Genomic DNA, 21772 nt, shown 5'->3' on the forward strand with positions numbered 1-21772 from the left:
GAAGAGTTGTAGTGGGAGGCTGTATTTTGTTTCATGGCTGTAGCAAAGGAATTCTTGGGTAAGTAATTGCCACTATGTACAATGTTGCTTCCATAGGTGAGCTAGTGGATGGTTAATCTATTGTAAATTTATTAAATTACATGTCTAAATTTCACAATATTCTTAAACATAATTACTATCATAATGCATATGCACAAGATGGCTGAATGAAACTGCACAGGCTCATCATCCCTCTGCATTTCAGTCAGGCTGCTGCTGCTTCTTTCTCCTCCATGGGAGGGATGGTGTGGGGAAGGGGCATTGAGATCACAGGAGAGATTATCTCAGATGTGCTATCCAATGCCACAGCACCTGATACCCACCAGGAGCAATTGCAGGGAAAATCCTGTTCAGGCCCTGCAGCCTGAAGTACTTTGCTGAATCAAGGACATTTGTAGGAGAGATTGCTTATCAGGTGCAATGCAATTGACTTACTGTGTTTAATATTAAATAAAATAAACCTTGGCAAAATCTGAATTATGCTACTTAAACTTTCATAATTAAGTGTGTTAGTCATTAATCAGTAAACTAAGATACATCCTTGAGTGAAAGAAGACATCTAAATTTCTCTCTTTTTTTCATAATCCTAATCGAGTATAAGGATCAATATATGCTCGGAATATCAGCAGAGAAAGGATGTTGAAAATGGTCAGGGGAAGTTTATCGACATAAAAAGAATGGAAGTGGTATTTCATATAGATCATGCAATTAGTAAATAATCTGTAGGCTACATGGAAAGTGTAGGATGCTCTCAATCAACACTTGGGTTGTCATAAAATTATTACAGAAGATGTTCCCTATTAATTAATATAATCACTGAATCTAAGCACATACTATATAACTAATAAGAAAAATGAATTATTCAAATAGCTTTAATTTAACAGAGTATTGCCATTTTAATTATATACTGGCATTAATTTAATACAAAAAGGTGCTTTAAGACTCTTGTTAGAGTTATGTTACTTGATCTAAAGTGTCTTTGACTTTCAGAGCCTTTTCATGGTTTTTAAGTTGGAAAGGCCAGATTCTCTCCTGGAGACCTGACCTCTTTGTGCTGCCTGATAACCCTCCAATTAGCATAAAGCCACGATAATTATCATAGAGCTGGTGTAGCCAGCACTTACATCATTGCCTCCAACTGTTCTCTGGCTATTTTCTGATATTGTGATGACTGTGTGGGGCCAAAGCCCAGCTAATGTACTTTACAGCCGTTCCCCATCTGAAAGTATTTCAGGATTAGTGTAGAACTGGCCCCAGAATCAGAAAGTCAAATGCTTTGTGCTCCATCATGCAGCTGCCCCGATAGGAGAGTGCAGCTGTGAACGTAGTCCTTAAGGAAATATATCTGATACCCTGATTCTTGCTGAATTAGATTCAGCATCTTTTGCTGCAAAGATGGAGAAAAGTCCTGTGGCAATTGCAGTTTTTCCCTGTTGGAGGGAGATCTTTCTTTCTTGCTACCTGAAAGAGGGGAAAACTCTAATTCAAAGAGCTTTGTTTTGAATGGACCCCCTCAAGCTACTAAATCTACAAGTAAAAAGGCAAAACATTAAAATAGAGCTTGCCAGTTGTCAAATGAGGCTACGATGGATTGCAGGCTTTTAAAGTTATGTAAGTGGATAATTACAGATTGGGGGTGAACTCGTCTCCTGAAGCCACTTTTGACACCTGATGAGCTCCGTTTTTAATGTATTCCCTTTTTACCTGTAGATCCAGTAGTTTGGATGTTCTTTCAGATAAAAAGCTCTTTGGATCAGGGTTTTCTACTCTTCCAGGGAGACCCAGAAGTCATATGTTAAATTGGCAGCTTCTGTTTTCAGTATCTTCATCTTTATCCTTGGAGTAGGCTGACAGGTTTCTGTTGCTATTTGAGTTGATTCATACATTGTTACTGATGGTTCCTCAGCTGTGAGCTAATTATGAAATCCATCTACCCTTCCAGCTAGTTGGTCTAAGAAAGATTGTAGAGCTGTCAAGTGTAAGGCAATCCCGTGTGTGATTTTGGTTACCAGACACAGCATTTTGCAGAAAGCATGGTTCTCTCCTCTCAACTGTCTTTCTGATCTTCACCCATCTTTTAGCGCTGCAAGTTTTTCTTTCTTTCTTACAACTCCAAAAGGAGTCCACATATTGTTTAGAAAGCTTTGTGATTGTATCAGTTGGGGAGTCAATTATTTTGTGATTCAAAGGAAGATCTAAAAGAGATTCAGCCAGGAGCTAATGGAGATGCTACTAAATTGTTATTCTGCATTACATGGACCTCTTATCTCTTATCTCCTCTGCTTACCTTGCAGTTGCTGCCTCTCTTTCCCTTCACCATCTGTCAGCTACAGTCTTGAGAATGTTTCATTGAAATAAAGTCTTAAGACAGTCTATTGTCTGGAACAGCCTTTCTTCATCTCTCTCTTGCATCAGTTCCCATCTCATTTCCACTTTCAGCTGAAAATGTTTCTTTACCTCTCTCACCCATACCCTTAATTTCTGTCTCTTGCTATTAATTATTACCTTTCTGTGACTACTGTTATTCTACCATGTTTTGGTCTAGAGTTGCGATGAAAGATGCAATAGGCAAAAAAGTTGTATTGTATAGTTTTGGAGACACAGAAGAAGTGTCATCAGTAAAAGCCTCTTCACACCGCTCTGCTAATGTACCTAAAACTGAACTACAGGGACCACTTCTCGAGGTGTCAGAATAATTCTGCTTCCAACTCCATTTAGTTGTCAACCTTTTTGCTGAGGCTGTCAGTTATGATGTTGGCTTTTGCAATGAGGACACCTGTCCATTAGGAACTGCACTGAGATCATTAACTCCATTTCTATGGTGATGATATTGTTAGTACTGACCTGGTCTGCAGTCAGATTGGAGTCCTAGAGTTGAAAAGCTATGAATCCCATTGCCAAATCCCCAAGCCATCCAATTCCCCAAGAGAAGTCACTTATTAGGATTATTCCAGACAAGCATTTGATTATTTTTAAAAGAAAATTTCTTACAGCTCCAGTGAAGACCCCATTATGTGACAAACATGTAAACATCCATGTTATAAAAGGAATAGTATTCAACAATTTGATGATAATTCACCTAAGAACATTTTAAAGAAAAAAAATCGATCGGGTTTTGTTAGGAATAGGTTCATCTAAACAACCTCTACTTAAATTAATCTGCATAGAGATACATAAAAGATTTAAACAGACTAAATCCTGCACCATCTCAAGTCTCTTTACTTAAATCCAAGTATGAAATAGAATATTACTTGGATTATAACTAACTTCACTTCAAACCTGTCTCCACGAACTGCTGATAGATGCTAGAGAAGCAATGGAGATACAGATAGTCAGGGCTGATTCTCCACTCTGTCACATTTTTTATATCTCTATTTTAATTGGATTGCCCTCTAGGAATAGAATTCCACCAGCAGAGTAACAAATCAAAGGGTCAGCCTTGACTGTCTCTAGTTTCACTGCTTCTCCAGCATCTAGGTTCTGTTCTTAGTAGTTAGAAATATTGTGAAACTGAAGTAGCTGACCATGCACTTCATGCTGTATGGACAAGGGTTTGGTTTTGATCAGAGATACTGAAAACAGGTATCTAGAGCAACAGGTGTAATTGTAGTGCTTACTTCAGTCATGTACATCTTGGGTACAGGTCTCCTTCCTGGCTTCCTAATAATGGAATTGATTGTGCATGCAGCTACTTCATTGATTAAACTGAGAATTTTTAGCAAGGGTCAGTCCCTTCTGATATTCCCATAACTATGACTGGCTAAGGAATATTTGCTGACCTTGGAAATTGAAAAGATAACACTGAACTCAAAGGATGATCTGGACAAATTCTGTGCTACACAGAATCCGCTTCTGAGTTATTACAAAATGGCAGCAGGATAATAAGGAATTCCCCTATTGCTCTTCTGTAAACATGCTTGGAATCCTTCCATACCTTGAATAAATCAAAATAAATTCATGTAAAAATAGATAGAGCAAATTTAAATGTACTCTCTGGACCAAATTCACCCATGCTGCTAAGGGGTACAGCACCATTAGCTTCAATTTATACAAAATGAAGCTGAGCCTCCATCTTTACTGTAGGTTCTTATTGTTTTCATTTCAGTTCAATGTGAACAGGATTTCAGTAAATAACCATTAAAACTCCAGCTGAATTTCTATCTTCTCAATCCCCTCTATCATGATAGTACCGGAAATCTCACATAATTTTGGCTCTTTGACTTTATTTTTGTGAACTCCCCATGCTAGGTATAGTGTCAACATTCAGCAAATCATTCAAATAGTAGTAATAATAATAACAACACTACCTTATACCTGCAAAAGGAAATGTTTTATTTTAGACAGACTCCTGAAATGTAAAATCTTTGTCCGCCCTGTGTCTATTAGTTGACTACTTCATAATGGTGCATAGAAATTGTGTGACAGAGACAGGTTTGCAAATATTGTTAAGAGAAGCTGAAAAAAAGAGGTTCCAACATATATAATATTTACATTTGCATACATAACATTCTAATTAATGTATTGGCTACTCTTGTCATTTGTACACCTCACCTCTTATTTTGAATCAGCGTTGTACCATTATTGTGTTGTAGACACTGAACAAAAAGTTTGTTCAGAGAGGAAGGGTGTCAGGGTCACCTAACCATGCAAGAGACAAATATTAAAACTGCTAAAAATAACCCCTAGACTTTAATCCGTCAGTGGAATAAGCAGCAAACCTCTCTATTGCTTGAATTAGACAGAATAAAAACTGGCAAAACCAAGAAAGTGGAAGCCACGGCTGCTGCATCTAATTTATCAATGTGATTAAAGGACAGGCTCCAGCCATCTAGCGAGTGAGAGAGAAAAGAGTGGTTGCTGTGTTTGTGTTAATGAATCTAGGACTTGAAAGATATTTCTAAAGAAAGGCAGCAAGGACAGAAGACAGTAGACAAGGGCCAGGAGGGTAATGAAGGGCAAGGTCAGTTATGGTTGAAGAAAATTACTTCATTTATACCCTCTAGTAGATTTATGTAGCTACTCCCCATTTTGTTAGTAGGACCATACATAGATAGCACTGTCATACTATTCAAAGTGTACAGGGTAAAGCCTTGGAATATCCCACACAAGGAGCTTGGTTTTATTACTTGAGGGAGGGAGACTAAGTACAATGGCAGCAGAAGGGAAGATTAGACTGCAAGGTGAGGAGCTACTGTTTTGACAAAGGTGAGAAACACAAAGAATTAAATTAAAACACAGCAAGAAAAAAACAAACAAAAGCACAACTCTGGAAATGTGTTCTTTTTGGAGAGGGCTGGGAGAAGAAAAAATGGTGGCGTTTGCCAATCGCAATTAATTTTTCATTCTGCAATATCAATGACAGATTATTCAGTGGCCAAAATGAAAAGGCTAATGGGATGGCAACAAACAGCTCCTACTCTATGAAGTGACCTACACATTTTCATTTTGGCAAGAAATGTGAGGTATCTCAGAAACAACAATTCCAGAGTATATTTAGCTACGGAAGCTGCGGCACACAAATGTCACATTCCTATGAGTCAACCCATTTACAGAACTCTCTCTTTGCACCCCCACAGATATTCCCCAAGATGCTTGTGCTGAATTAAAAGCTGAACATATGGATGTGACATCATCAAGTTATCAGTGTCACAGAAAATAAAGTAGCAAGTGGTTTCAGTACAATTAGAGAGAAGTCGTTTGTGAGTGCAGGAAAAGAAAGAAAACACCTTCCAAAGGAATAAACACAACCACTAAAGAACACCACAGAGCACTTTGCAAAACAAAAGGAAAATGTTAAAAACATAAAAGAGATTTTGTTTTTTTTGTAAACGTGTGAAAGGAAAAAAATACACAGCGAAAGTGAAAACAAAAACCTTTATAAACGAATATTAAGCAATAACCTTGTTTGGTTTAATTTTGCATAACAACTCATTCCTTTGCCCTTTAAAATATTGGATCAATAGTAATTTTGGCACCAACTGGGGTCTGAGTGGGCAAGGCAAGGAGTAACAGCACACAAGTACAGGTAATGGTAAACAACCATGCAGTCACCTCTGCCACCATTGTCTGTGTGTAGACTACTTCCAGCTTTGTCAATATTCATAATTAAGCCCCAACGAATGCATGATATTTAAATGACCCTGTCAAGTGCTAATAAGACTCTTTGGTAACCGTCACTCCCTGGGGAAGTAACTATACAGTGCAAGCTACCTCATCAGTTAGTGACTAGAAGCAAAAAGGCTTACAATCCAGCAGCTATACATTTATTAATATTTTCACTGTGTGCTCTCCTGAAAGCTGCTCCTGGCATACAAGATGCTTTTAAGAAGTAGCCTTCTGTCCCTTAAGAGAACTGCTGTGCAATTAACAGTTGTGATGCAAGGAACCACACATAACAAATGCCATTAAAATTCACATACACATCTGCATTCCTCCCTGCCACATTAATGACCAGATTCTCCGTTGGTATAATTCATCATATCTCCATAGATATCAATGGAGCTATACCAATGTCCACAAGCTGAGGAGATGGCTAGCCCCCAGGTGTTATCCTTTCCCCATTACAGATACTGACCTAGTTAAGGGTAAACACATCTGTCTAAGTGGATGGGAGGAGGCCAACGCTTTCTCTTGGGGATAGTGCAGTGGAGAAGGAACAGAAGCACTTGCTCAAAATGGTGTGTATTATCAAGAGAGATGAACAAAAACAAGCCAATTACTTATGTTCCATTTGCAGTGTGGCAACTTTATTGACCAGCAGAATTAAGGATTCCCGGTAAATCACGCATTATCATTTTGAGTCATTTTGTTTTGCTTTCTTTAAGTACATGACAGACAGAAAAGCAAACATTTCTGCAGCTGTTACCATAGCAAGAGCTAATTGCTTTTACAATAAAGGCCCACAAAGGCATGATGGCCCAGCAGCAAAGTAGGAGAAGCTTGAAGGCTCAAGAAGGATTACTGCTGTCACTTGTCAAGGGTTTCACTTCAGAATAATCCCACATGCTGATGTAATGACTGATGTTTGCTACCATAAGACTGGAGTGAGAAGAGATGGGCCAATCACAGAACTAAGACAAAAAAATGAATGTGAAGATGGGGTCTGCAGGAACCAGCAATTACTTACTGGAGGAAGCATGCTCTTATATTTAAGGCACAGGATGAGGAATCAGAAGTCCCAGAGTTATATTTCATTCTGCAGTCTTCTTGCATTATGGGCAAGTTCCTTAAGTCTAGATTTGTAAGGTATTCAGGGGCCTAAAGATGCAGACAGGCATCTAGTGGGGTTTTAAAAAGCATTGCTTTCAGGGGGTATTAAGCACCAAGTCACAAAGGGACTTGTATATCTTACTGCCACTTTAGGTGCTAAAGTCAAACATTTAGCAGCCACTGAGATTATCAAAACCTCCACTCAGCTGCTGCCTAATCCTGCAGGTGCCTATGTTTCTGTCAGTAATGCCTCCTCAACACCTAAGTTCCCACTAGTTCACGAGCAAAATTGTCCAAGTCCTGATGCCATCTAGATGCCCGGTGCCCTTGTTGATGCCTGAGCCATGGTGGGATGCGCAAGTGAGGCATTCCCTATCTCTCTCATCTGCAGGGCATTCTCAGAGTATGCTTATCCGATCAAGCCTCATATAGAAGACAGCTCGGGGTTACCTGATCAAGACTGTTTGGGGCAGGCCGGCTGGTGTGAGTATTCTAGAATACCCAGGCACTCACCTGTGACTTAGGAGACTTGTTTTCAAATTCCCACTCTGCCTGATTTGAAACAGGGACTTGGACTCAGGTCTTGGTAAGTGCTCTAATCACTGGGCTATTGGTATAAAGGTGTGGGGATCTTTCTCTCTGGTTCTTCATGAGAAAATGGCAAGCCTGGCTTAGGTTCCTAACTTCAAGAGAGGGTTTATCTGGAATCCCAAGTGGATATAGGTGCTTCCCTCAGGCCCAGCATTAGATGCCTAACTAAATTTGAGTGGCAGAGCCTAAACTGCGCCCCCCTTCTCACCCTTTCCTATTGGCTAGCATAGGTAGCTCTCCACTCAGCTTGCTGGCTTCTGAGAATCTTTTAGATGCCTAATGCTCCCTATGCATTGTATAAGAAGCCTGGGCACCTAACTCAGGGCTGAGGATTCCACTAAGTAGCAAAGCACCTAATGCCTAAGTCCCTTTATGGATCTAGCTCTAGGTGATTTTGAAAATATGACCTGGCACCTCTCTGCACCTTTTGGAGCATACATACATTTAAAAACATGGCCACTAAAAATCTCCACCTGCCTCAGTTTCCCTATTGAATTTACAGGGAGATGAGGTAAATTAATTACGGTATGCTGAGTGGTTTTCAACCCTTGGATGGAAGGCACCGTAGATGAGCCATGTGTTAATGGAAATATAAAGAAGTGGAAGTGGCTCATCATCAACTCATGAAGATCAAGCTTAAACAGGGTTAAATCCACACTTCTCCGGTCTCACTCATATTTGTTTTGTGTGGTTTCCTTAGTCAGTGAATATCAAGAACTAAGTCTAAAATTGGTTATTTTGTTTCTGCCTTTCCAATAAGCTTTTAATTACAGTGCAGGAGTTTTGTTACAGGCTACCATGATCCAGCTGGAAGCAGTTACACTGTAGTCACGCCCCCCCCCACCCCCCCACATGGATTGATTTCCAAGGCCTTACCCTTCTTGTCTTGGTGATTATGGGATGAGACAGCTGCATATGGATCTGTGTTTTCAGATGAGCCAACCGGATCCTTCCAATCCAGCATACGTCCCCTAGTATCATAACCCTCTTGAGCTGAAGAGTCAGAAGTGGTGGTGCTTGGAACTAGTGAACTGGAGTGGCCTGTGTTTACATTACAAATACAGTTAGCAAAGACACCACACATTAGTCACTCACCATGCTAGCTCACACTCAGGAGCATAAAATAAGCATTGTTTTTTGTGAATGCTGGAAAGATTTCTTGAGACCAAGCAATGTTTCAAAAGCCTTTCACAACATTGCCCAAAGGAAATGTAGCATCTGAATCTTTTAGAGCTGTGAGAAAAATGACCTTCTGAGTAGTCAGAGTGGGCATGTGTGCGCCTGTGTCAGTGGGAGCCATGGGCCTGGGCTATATTCAAAGCTTCACTGGTTTACCTAAAAGTTTTAGTTTAAACTGATTGAGTTGAACTGGTGCCAAACATGGTGTGGGCACTCTTTCTACAATTTCAGTCCAGTTAGCTTAATTCAGTAAGGTGTTGAGCTAAATCAATATGAGCCTGGTTTTCACTGAATTAAGCGTGTCCACACTGTTTTAAGTTAATTGATTTTTTTAAACCAACTTAAAGTGAAACTGGTGAATTTTTACTATAGACAAGGCTGCTGTTCTTAAGGAGAATGACAGATTAATTGTGGCAGGGATAGGTCAGCTGATCCCTGCCTTGTGCTCTCAGGGGCAGGACAGAGTGTTCAGAGCCTGACCATGTTCTCACGATGGCATCAATTTTCTGAAAAGCCATAAACTCTGTGATTTGCTAACACTACTTTAGTGCTCTGGAGTGGTCTCTGCCTGAATGGACACATTAGTGTGATCAAAAGGGGTCCCTGTAATGGGAGTAGGAGTGTTGGCAAAAAGAAGGATTATTAGATCCTGGCTCATCTGATCTAGATCAGGAACACAAGTGTCAATACCCCCATCTCATGACCATGATCTACTGACTCTACTGGCCCCTGCAGCAGTCTCCAGGTGAGATTTACCCACCAATCCCCTTAGGATAAATAACTATTTTAAAAAAATCAGTCCAGGCTCCTTCAAACCTTAATTTGTTCCTGCTTAAGAAAAGCTTTTTTTCAGGCTGTTTATTTGGCTCCAAACCACTTTGTGTTTTCTATGCAGGCTATTGCAATTTACTGTGCACTACATAATCTTAAAGCTTATAGTTCTGTTCCATGGAGTTTTATAATGATTCTGCGATCGTTATTGATGTTTTTAACTATACAGGTTGTGGCAATCACCTTTGACATGGTTCAGATTAACAAACGTTTTCATTAGACATGGCCAGCCAGGCACAAAGCAATTTTCACATGAAGTGGGATTTAGCTGGGATATGGTGGAGAACTGATCTGTGTGGGCTAAACAGTCCTTTAACCACCTCACAAGGTTGAGTTGCAAATGAATTCCGTGAAAAGACAGCAGCTTCTATTAAGTTGCTGCTATGATTTAAAGACGCTCTACTTAATATTAATTATTGCGGAGAGACAGAAAATGTCTCTGTGCCTATATTTTTGAGGAGGTCCTTTGAGTCATCACATAGGGTTACACACAGCAGCACTTTGAACAATGTTTAACACAAGACATGCATGTAACTAACGCCTGTATTTAACTGATACAATTTGCAGGAAAGGAGGTCAGCTCCAGTGTTTTTACCATGGATCCAGTCTTGAGATGCTACAGCTAATCATTAACAAGATTAATTTAGCAGTGTACCCCAGGCTGAAGGATGATACTGACAAGGGCACTGTATTATTCTTTAATCTATCATGAGAGGAAGTGTGGTTCCACTATCAGTCTTTCTAAAATACTGCAAATTAGAGGCTTCATTTTGTTTAAATAGAACGTTTTTTAATTTTGCTTAAATAAAAAAAGAGAAGCCAAGTGGTTATCCACTTCTAAAGATTTCTGTAAAGCCAAGAGCACTGCTGGAAATATTGGTAACAGTTATGTGGATGGATTCTGAACCTAATTTGCTGCCTTATCTCCAAGAATTCCAAACAGCTGCCTCTATCCAAAGGGACTAATACAAAGCCAGCTACTGAAAAGATGTGCCTTCTTAAACTAGGAATATGTTGGAACTGTAAGGCTTTTCTACCATACCATTTTATGCCTTTAGCGCTTCTGTGCTCATCCCAAAGAAATAACAGAAGCAACAGGACAGAAACAACCTAGAAAGTGGAAGTTATGAGATTCCATGCCTTCTTGTCTTTAAATACAAAACCATAGTGCCAGTTTTCATGGGGTTCCAGGCCTCAAGTTGACACTGCATTCAACCACTGCAATACTTACAATATTTGATCAGCCCTACAAATAATGCTGCACTCAACATAAGAAAACAGTTAGTCCTAGCTTGATAAGGAATTAGGAGAAAGCACTGCCAAATAGCAGTCATAATTTATACCTGTATTTGATATGCATTTTGTGCCCCCATCTCCATGCAGACACTTTCAATTTAGCTGTGTTCAAGGGGCAATTTTATGGTAATGCAATAAGTATAGTTAAAGAAAAAACATTTCTTAATACGGTAATCTAGGGGAAAGATATGCCTAAGGGACCCATTCTTTACAAAAAGCGTTCCTGAACCATATGCTACAAATACATGGAGAACTCCTTGGTAATGGAAAGCTATAGCTATATGATGATATTAATGTGTACCAGATGGCAGTTAGGTAGAGAAATGTTTCACACAAATGCAAGAAATCAGTCTACTCACTCTGTTACTAAAATGGTAGTACAGTACGCATTGAGAAATGATTTTCTAAATGTAGCTGAGATACATTTGCTTCCATCTGAGTGAGAGGTTGCAGCAGATTAGAATATAATAACTTTTCCAAATTGGGTTCAGACTGGATCCTGCAAACACTTACTGCTGGGCACAGAGTTTGCTCCCCTGAGTAGTTTCATTGTGCCCCATGAGCGTTGACACAATCAGTCCCTTGTGAAATTCAAATTTATGATGGCGCACTGCATAGGCGTATGTGTTACTTGAGCACTGAAAATAAGGGTTAAAAGTGCTGCATAGGCTTAGTGCTGCCCCTCTGTGCAGGGGTGACTCACCCATAGTGATGATTGTTCCTCGGCAATGATTATCATATGTAATGTAATATGCCTTTTTCTCAAGTACACTAAGACTACTTTATACCATGCTGCCTGCATAAAGTGGCCTTTAAGTTATATTTACACCCACTTTAAAGTCCTTTTACACAACTACAGCAATGCAAAGTGGCTTTAGCATAAATGGGAACCAGGCCCCATAGCTCTATTTTAACATGGTTTACGTTTAAAAAATGTCTACAGTTACTTTCTCATTAAGATTCTGCTGTTGTTTTAAACTACCCCCATCTGAACAACTGCATATTTATGGTGCTCCTCAAGCACTGATTTTGAAAGCAGAAGTTTAAGGACACATGCTCTTTGAAAAAAAGTGACTTTGTGATTAATTTGTAAAACTTTTTGTTTGCAAGTATGTAATCACAATAATATAGCAAAAACAAGAAATCAGATGTAATTAGAGTCGTGCGTATTGAGGAATTTGGAAGCTGTAACATGGTTAGTGTCTGTGAGCACTGATGATGCGTCAGAAGAACTGTATTTCCGTAACTACTATTCTAACCATGTTTTTATGAAACAAAGAGACGTGATAGTTTTTTTAGCTTTAACACAAAATCAGGGATGCAATATGGATGTGATAGTTGCTCTAATATGCACAAGGTGTTAAGACTCCAGAGATTAAGATGCTCCACACACTATCCTATTAACAACTATAGCAACCTAATTAGACAATTAGAGGGAAAGGCTAAATCAATACTACAGAGGAAGAAAGGAATGTGGCTAGGGGGTAAAATAAGGGCCTAATTCACTAAAAATTGATGTTTCTAAAAGTAATTAAGTTGCATACAATTTTGCACAGGGGAAAGCTTGCTTTAAGCTAAGAGTCTTAGCCTTTTGTCTAAATATGTGATTTTTGTTCCATATGTATCTGACCTTCATGAAATGGCCTTCTGCATGGATGTGGAAAAACGAATGTGCATGAACAGTCATCGATGCGGGCTTTGCACTTCATTACTTGTTTATAGATGATCATGCGAGGCTGCCCTATCTGCCAAATACAGGAGGATGCTAATGCCAAGAATACAAAGATTAAGGGCTTGACTCTCTTCTCAATTACAGTGGCATGAACTAGGAGTAACTCCAGTAAAGTCAGTGAAGTAACAATGGTGTAAAACAAGTATCAGAGGAAGCAGCCCTAAGCTTTCTTGTGAATCTGGAGTTTAAGATGGAGATAGATATATATCTTACAAGTTCTAAATGCATCCTGAGCATTCATTTGATTGGCATGCTGATATATACCACCATTCTAAGGTTCTAGCCATAATGAAATGCCATTTAATTTTACATTTAATTATGTTCAATAACAGTAAAATGCACTGTTTATATAATTTTAGTTAAAGTAAGTATACTTTTCTTCTCATGCTAAAATGACTTCTTTGGCTCAGTTAAAATACTAAAAATTAGTGTGTCTATACAATGAATTGTTAACATGAGGCTGTTTTTTACTGTATGTTGTGGAGAGATAGTGTTTTCTCTCTTCATGTACGAGATTTTTGTAACCCCCTTTTCTTTGGTAGGTTGTCTGAGCGCAAAGCAGGAGGGAAGGAGGACTGTCAACTGCATCATAATGTCACCTCTTGTATTTTAACTACGACACCAATAAGAGAAATTCACTGATCTAATGACTGCATATCAGAATTTGCCTCAGGCATGTCATTAGTATTAGATGACAGATAGGGTATGATTGGGACTTAAAGTTAGCACTGGATAGCATTTCTCCATAGTACCAGATAAATAAGATCCTTTTTTGAAATGTTAATGCAATAAATCAGTTTGGGAGAGGGAGGTACAGACATCAGAGTGGTTTTTTTTTTTTTTATACACCCACCCTTTGGGGCTGTGATGTTTTTCACTGAGGGCCATCTTCATGACTTTTTGGTCAGGTGAAAAAAGCAGCCCCCACCAAAATCCATAACCAATAAGGCGTCTCTCCCCAGCCCTGCTGTGTTTCATATGAGTGGGAGTACCAATGCACTTGGCAATCAAAATCTTTTTGAACATCAGTGCAATACACAGGGCAATTTTCTTTTCTTCAGACTCAGAAACATTACTTTTAATCAATTACTGCTATATGCTTTGGAAGAATAACATTGAAAACACTCTACACTTGCAGATGCTGAGCATGTGCTAATTTTGTCCCAATTTTGATCTACTTTGTTAGTCCAGGGCTTGTTAGTCCCATGCTGCCTGACAGGAGTCTGATCACTAAGCCCCAATGCTGCCCCACTGAAGTCAATGGGAATATGTCATTGCCTTAACCAGGAGTAATACCATACGTCACGCATAGCCTATGGATATTGGCCATTGGCGGAAGATCTGTTGTGGAAACAATGACTAACTCTTTGGCTCTGGAAGTTAGAACTTTCTGGTGTGAAGCCCTTTGTTTTCAGATGGATTACTGGGATCTGGCAACACCAGGAAGTTAGGGAGCTATGTAGAACATGGAAGCACCAGCAGGAATAAGGCATTCCAAAAGTTTGGAAGCAATTGAAACCTTCGTGTTTTAGGGCATGAGCCAACCTCTAACCAATGAGGCTTTCAAAGAAATTTTCCTTAGAGGTAGGTTATTCCATAACTGCCTGAGGCAGGGTTTCTTGTTCCTTTTCCTACAGCATCTGGAACTGGTTGATGTCAGAGACAGGATACTTGGCTAGATGGACCTATTTTCCTACCGTCTTCTCTGCAGTGAATAGACAAAATGTATTCACTGTACCATGTACACTTGCTAGATGCTTTGGTGAAGCATGCTTGGGTCAGCTTGGTTAAAAGTTCTGAATTTGGAGTGCCATTAAGACTGGCCATAAATTGTTTTAGCTCAATTAAGTTAGTTTTTGTGCAAGATGGAAAATTGTATGTCAAAAAGGACAAATAATCCTAAGATTAGTGAATCAGGCCCCAATAAAACAAAACAAAAAAGACAATTTCTATTGGGGAATGGGATCTATCAGCTAACACAAGGACCTGGGGGAGAATTTTTAAAAATATCAATAAACTGACCATACACTGTGTTGTAAGATATTTCATGAGCTGGTGAAGCAGTTGAAATGGCTATGAAAAAAATAAATTAGGAAAAACATTATAGAAAAATCAAGGCATTACAATATTTAAAAGGTTAGTAAGATGATCCCTCCAAAATTAAGCAGCACAGATAGGAAATGATGTGACTAAGAGCATCCTTACCATTCAGTGCTACAAAGGAATCTGAAAGAAAAACAAAAACGAGAGGTAAAATTCATTATGTCTCACACAGTGCTAAGTACTTGCTACTAACAAAACCTCTTATGCTTCTGTTGTTATTTAATTGTACTGTGTCAGTGCCCAAATGCCCCAATCAAAATCGGCATGCCAATGTGCTAGATGCTACACAAACATAGAAAAAGACCACAGTGTCTACCCCAAAGAGCTTACAAGCTAAAGCTTCACTCCTTCAAAGACAACAGTGCAAGCAGACCCTAGCCATCACATAGCTCTCTTTGCAGAATCAAGTCCCAAGAAGTGAATTTCACCCAATGTGCACAAATTGATTCTGAATAATTTCTCACCCTTCTTTGATAGTTAACTGATGTCAGATATCCCCCACTGCCATTCAACCTGGCCAACTGTTATTTGGCCAATTTCTTGTAACCATCGCAGCAGAAATGGGTCTTGAGGAGGGACAGGAAGAGGGCAGTTGCCTCTCATAGACCATTAGTTATCAGACATTTAAATAGTTAAAGCCTCAACTTATTCTTACATGCGAAATCTGCAAGTGCTGATTGTCTGATTGTGGTCAAGTCATTAAGTGTTTGCTTAAGGAGAAATTTGGAGAAATCCCCACTCTAATTTTTCCACTGCTTAAGCTGAGTTTTGGCGGTAATGGTATTTGGTATTGGGGGGAGGACCAAATCTATAGTGAGATCACTCTTGGTGTCTCTATGTACATGGCACTGGTATGCAGTGAAGGGTACCATGGAATTCTCGCTTCAAATATGAAACTCTTTACAGAGTAAATATAAAAACAGGCTTTATCCTACTGCCATTGTAGTTAATGACAAAAAAATCACATGGACTTTAAGAAAAGTGGGACTGAACTCATACACAATAAGGATATTGTGAGATAGATATTGTCCTGAGATAGATGCCATGTCACCCCATGAGGAAGCGCTGAGGGACTGTGCATATATCTCTCAAACAATCCAGAGTACAGGCTACCCTACCCTCCTAGCCCATGAAGCAGACTGACGTGGAAGTCGGAGGGGTGCATATGTAACCCACGCACCTTCAGGGTGTGGTGTTCTGTCCCCTCTAGTGGCACTGAGACCACTTAGAGATTAATGAATCTGCTACAGCCCTTAGCTAAGGATCATGTGGCTTTTAGCTCATGCAGTAGAGGCTCATAGGCTAAGCTCCAGAAGTCCCAGGTTTGACTAAGTTCTGTTGGTGTTACACATACATAAGAATGGCCATCCTGGGTCAGACCAAAGGTCCATCTAGCCCAGTATCCTGTCTTCTGACAATGGCTGATGCAAGGTGCTCCAGAAGCAATAAACAGAACATCAAGGTAATCATCAAGTGATCCATCCCCTGTCGTCCATTCCTAGCTTCTAGCAAATGGAGGCTAGGGACACCATCCCTGCCCATCCTGGCTAACAGCCATTGATGGACCTATCCTCCATTAACTTATCTAGTTCTTTTTTGAACTCTGTTATCGTCTTGGCCTTCACAAGATCCTCTGGCAAAGAGTTCCACATGTTGTCGGTGCATTGTGTGAAGAAATACTTCCTTTTGTTTGTTTTAAACTTGCTGCCTATTAATTACATTTGGTGACCCCCTAGTTCTTATGGTATGAGAAGGAGTAAATACTTCCTTATTTACTTTTTCCACACTAGTCATGATTTTATAGACCTCTATCATAGTCCCCCTAAGTTGTCTCTTTTCCAAGCTGAAAAGTCACACTCTTTTTAATCTCTCCTTATATGGAAATTGTTCCATACCCCTAGTCACTTTTTTGCCCTTTTCTGAACCTTTCCCAATATATCTTTTTTGAGATGGGGTGACCACATCTGCTAGCAGTATGCAAGAGGTTGGCGTACCATGGATTTATATAGGAGCGATATGATATTTTCGGTCTTATTATTTATCCCTTTCATAACGATTTCCAACATTCTGTTTGCTTTTTTGACTGCTGCTGCACATTGAGTGGATGTTTTCAGAGAACTATCCACAATGATTCCAAGAACTCTTTGTTGAGTGGTAACAGCCAATTTAGACCCCATCATTTCATAAGTATAGTTAGGATTATGTTTTCCAATGTGCATTACTTTGCATTTATCAACATTGAATTTCATCTGCCATTTTCTTGCCCAGTCACCCAGTTTTGTGAGATCACTTTATAACTCTATCTTTAATAGTTTTGTACCATCTACACATTTTTCCACCTCACTTTTTACCCCTTTTTCCAGATCATTTATGAATATGTTGAATCATACTCATTCCAGTACAGACTCCTTGGGGTACACTATTATTTACCTCTCTCCATTCTGAAAACTGACCATTTTTTCCTACTCTTGTTTCCTATCTTTTAACCAATTACCAATCCATGAGAGGCCCTTCCCTCCTATCCCATGACAGCTTACATTGCTTAAGAGCCTTTGGTGAGGAACCTTGTCAAAGGCTTTCTGAAAATATAAGTACATCTGATACAAAAGATTAAATCCTTGAGCTCTCCCAAGCAGAGGGACTGCAATAAGAAATGGCTGTATAAGGAGTGGGAGGCTTCTGGTATTCTCCTCAGCAGCGCGTCTGTGCAGGAGGCCAGGCACACTCTGGCCTTCAGTCTACATGCTCCATTCATTACCCTATATTCCATAAGTGTAGGCTCACTGTACATTAACTCCTCAGCTTCAGCGGTTTTATTGTGGCCACAGGCAACGGAAATTGTTTTATGAAGAATTGGGTTCTTGGTTGCACGGATTTAAAGTAATGTCCAGGTTCTGAATTAAACCAACATAGGCAAGAACATTAAGAATGATGGCCATTTTGAACGCAGCCCTAGGTATTTCTGGGGTCTCCAATCAGCACATAAGGTTTCACTGCATGCGACATGTGCTGCAGCCCCTTGGCACCAGGCACTTTAAAGACTGAGTGACAGCTTTCACTCTGAATTTCTGAGGTATAAAGAGGCATATTATCCCAAGTTTTATACAGGGATTAAGCTGCAGGATTCCACTGCTGGGAATGATGGGGTGAAATACGGCACTCTGCTGCACGAGAAATTTACCTTGTAAAGTTACATGTGGTATTTTTGTATTAAATTTCTCTCCAATTAAAAATGCTGAGGCTCTTTAAGGATATTAAGGTACGTTAAAATATGTCAAATGCAGCTCAACATAACCTTTAGCGCTGTTGAACGAATTTTGACATAGATCTTTTGCGTAAAGCCATGCCATGGGAGTGGTTATTAAAAGGATTTTTGGCATGTGTTTTCTAAATGCCTCTCATGGAGTTAGCACAGATAGGCAGCATTAAGGAGTCATTTAAAAAAAAAAACACTTCACATGTACAGTCCACGAGTTTGAAGGTTAAATAATGTGTGTCATTTCTTTCACCCCAAAGGCCACATTCTCCTAGCCTTGTTCATCTTGTTGTCTAGCACCTTATTTGACCAGTGTGCCCTGGACTTCAAAGTGAATACTCTAGGCCCTGCTCATAGTAGCTCAGATTATCAGAATTTGGTCCCAAGTGATTAGTCTGCATTCCAAACTCCTTGTCTACATTGTCCCAGTTAGTAAATGTACATAATTCAAGGAAATCAGAAAAAAGTCCGTAACATAAACAAGCCCAATTCTGTAGGCAACAAGGATGAAATCCTGACACTACTACTGACAACAGCAAAACTCCCACAGACTTATGTGGGGCCTAGATTTCACCCCCTAGGGTTTTGGATGCACAAAGAAATAAAAGATTAGGCTCATTATACACACACTTGTATTTTTCCTAAAGTCTAAATTTAAATATGCTTAATCTGAAAGAGCTATATTTTGGCACACAACACAGTTCACAAAAGGGGTGATGGGTAGCTGCACTGCCTCAGGAGCATCCCAAGTCCACAATTGCCTCTCAGGGAGTCACACTTCCCTCCATGCTGCCCCTTACTCCTGAGGGATTACTGCTGGCCACATCAATTGCAAATTACTACCTCCCAGAACTTGCTGGCACAGCTGTGCTGACCAGTGACCAGTGAGTAGGGAGTGGAGACAAGGCTATGCACACTCCTCATCCCTCCTCAAGTCACTGCTGCCCATCTGTTCCAGAGAGGGACTAAGAGTAGCCTTGCTTACCCTTGCGGGCTGCAACTCAAGATCTGAGTAAAGGGAGCAGAGGGGCTCTCATGTACGGGTACACAGACCAAGTCACGATCTCACACAATATTTGTAAAGCAACAAATGTTCATTTTGCACTGCGCAGCTGAGACCCTGCATGCAAGATCACACACATAATCCAACCCACCCACCCACCCTTGAGTTTACAATGGCAGCGAAGATGCAGTGTATACAGCTGCTATAATTAATATCCTTCAGAGCTGGATTTTTCCCACAACACAATTGCATTAAAACAAGTGCCACTGTTTGTATAAACCAAAATGATATGTTTTCTTTAAACAGGCACACAAATGCTTTTCTTGGACTGGTTACTTTAAGTGTGGTTGCTGTTATTATGTTTTTCATTGCTAACAATAGAGCTCTGGGCAGGTAATGGTGATTCTGGGCAGTCAAAAAGATTCTCTGACACAAGATAAACAGGGAGTAAAAGCTTTGCTTACTTTGGCAGTCACCGAGGCCATCTGTATTGCCATGCTCTATATCCTGCTCAAATGCCAGCCTAAATAACAGATAGAAACATAATGGTGTGAGTAACAACATTCACAGGCATCACCGGAAAGAAATCATACCATCTAAAAATGAAATAAAGATACAGAGAGAAATTGGTCGTTTCTTTAATACACCACTGGAAAACTTGCAAAATGCAAACATAGACAAATTGAGTTATTTTCACCTCCTAATGGTTCTTTTGGGTGCAGAAGATGCTTTGACATATTTTTCTGCAAAATTTTTCTACTACGTCTTGTATTGTTAAATCAGGCAAACAGATACATATCTTTATGAAAAATGGGAGAACATCTGTGAATAAAGTGATAAGTCTAAAACAAACAATTAAGTTATCAGAAAGCAATTATGATTCTATCTGAACTTGCTTGTACTCTGCAGAAGGTGCATTGGTATTTTGACAAGAAAAATACATTTAAACCAATATGTAGGTACGGAGCCTAGGAACTATGATAATAAACACTTCAGAAATGCTCATAGATGCAGAAATAGATGTCAATGCTATATGCTTTAATTCTCTTCTACCAAATGGCCCATCTGAGGCACGGTCCACATTGTTGTAATGAAGAGAATAAAACAGGGCACTTACAGTTAACAAAGATCTACAGTGAATCTTTAAAAAACATTCTAAAGTAATAGAATAAAATGGCTGATCTAGGAATAAGAATGATAATGCAGCTGTTATATATTTATTGAGGACCTGTAAGGAAGCAGGGGGCTTCCTGTCGGCAGGAATATAGATGTTATCTGATGTTAACAATACACCTGTACCAAGATTCGGAAGTACAGCCAAGGCATAAAGTGAGTGAGCTTGTGTTGTGTCAGACCTGGCCAAAATATGAGACCTTTCAGGTGGATCTGTTGCCTGCAAGGATGCATTTATAAATGCATTTAAAAAAAGTTTTCAGAGTCCTAAAATGTTGTTATGAAGTACTGAAATTCCACTGTTAAGCAATTAGAGATCCAACAAATCTTTCAGTGTACTTTAGTGATCTGTGATTCATCTCAGTAATACACAGAGGGCTGGTTTTGTTTGTTTTCAGTGGTCAAACTGCTTCAGTAATCTAATTTGGATTCTATTGCCTCTTTTAATCTGCTTTCATGGCACCAGTGCCAGACTTGCTCAGACAGTTCTCCCTCTTTGAGCAATGCATGGGACTTACTGTATATCTATCTTCTTTTCTTTTTCCTAAGGGTAAATAATCAGTGGAGAGTTTGCATCAAATCATACTCTGGAATTCCAGAGAATGCAAATGAGATGAAAGCAAACATTTTGCACATTCTTTTCCCAAGAGCTCCTTCTGGGCTTTTTCAATCAGTTCTGTCTAAAATTATATCTGATTGGCATCACTGCTAAAGCCCCGAATTTTTACTCTGTCTATCCAATACCAATGGTTACTTACTTTATACCAGGTAACAGCTGTGTGCATACCCCACCTTCCTTCACCCAGCCACAGTATGGGTCTCTGGAGGCTATGCAGGCCCTTAAGAAAGAAGACGATCATAAAGCTTTCTGGAATTTTTTCTTCTTCACTTCTCTAATGCTCAATATGGCTTGCAAAAGGGTTTGTAAATGTGGGGAGAAATATGAGACCTTTCAGGTGACACAAAACACCTACTTTTTGCACTTGCCATGACGCTCACATCGTCCCAGGGGAATCTTTATCACACAGGTAGAGAATGCTACGTATAGAGAACTGCTGTGTTTGTCAAGCTGCATTCCCATAATCCTCTTGTCTTCTACCCCATCATAGCTGCACCTGATTTGACAGAGCATGATAATGTTATAAATGGGTTTTCTTGGCAAATTTAATTATAACATAATGATTTCTTAATCTGAGAGAATTCCAGAGAGGAGAAATTATCAAGCCAGGGGAAAAGAATACACGAGCTCCATTAAAATAATTGTTACTAAGGTATATAAACAACTGTTAAAAAGGATATATACAAGCAGGGAGTTGCCAGTAGGGAAAACTCCTTGACTTTCAAATTCACTCCCAACCTT

General features: G+C 39.6%; 1 protein-coding gene across 5 annotated transcripts in view; it reads right to left on the minus strand.

Moving 5' to 3' along the window:
* Positions 1-21772, minus strand: part of SEMA6A (semaphorin 6A) — a 142042-nt gene that overhangs the window by 22809 nt on the left and 97461 nt on the right. For 3 of the 5 annotated variants that reach the window (XM_038402737.2, XM_038402736.2, XM_043514771.1), the window contains 6 exons: positions 21387-21527; positions 21171-21251; positions 19704-19762; positions 15083-15103; positions 14900-14950; positions 8716-8880 (listed from right to left, as the gene is read on the minus strand). In XM_038402737.2, coding sequence (XP_038258665.1) covers positions 8716-8880; positions 14900-14950; positions 15083-15103; positions 19704-19762; positions 21171-21251; positions 21387-21527 — 518 coding nt within the window. The remainder of the gene's footprint in view (positions 1-8715; positions 8881-14899; positions 14951-15082; positions 15104-19703; positions 19763-21170; positions 21252-21386; positions 21528-21772) is intronic. The other 2 variants (XM_038402739.2, XM_038402741.2) reach the window with 2 other exon arrangements.

This window comes from Dermochelys coriacea, chromosome 5 (genome assembly GCF_009764565.3).
Source record: "Dermochelys coriacea isolate rDerCor1 chromosome 5, rDerCor1.pri.v4, whole genome shotgun sequence".
Classification (NCBI taxonomy): Eukaryota; Metazoa; Chordata; order Testudines; family Dermochelyidae; genus Dermochelys; species Dermochelys coriacea.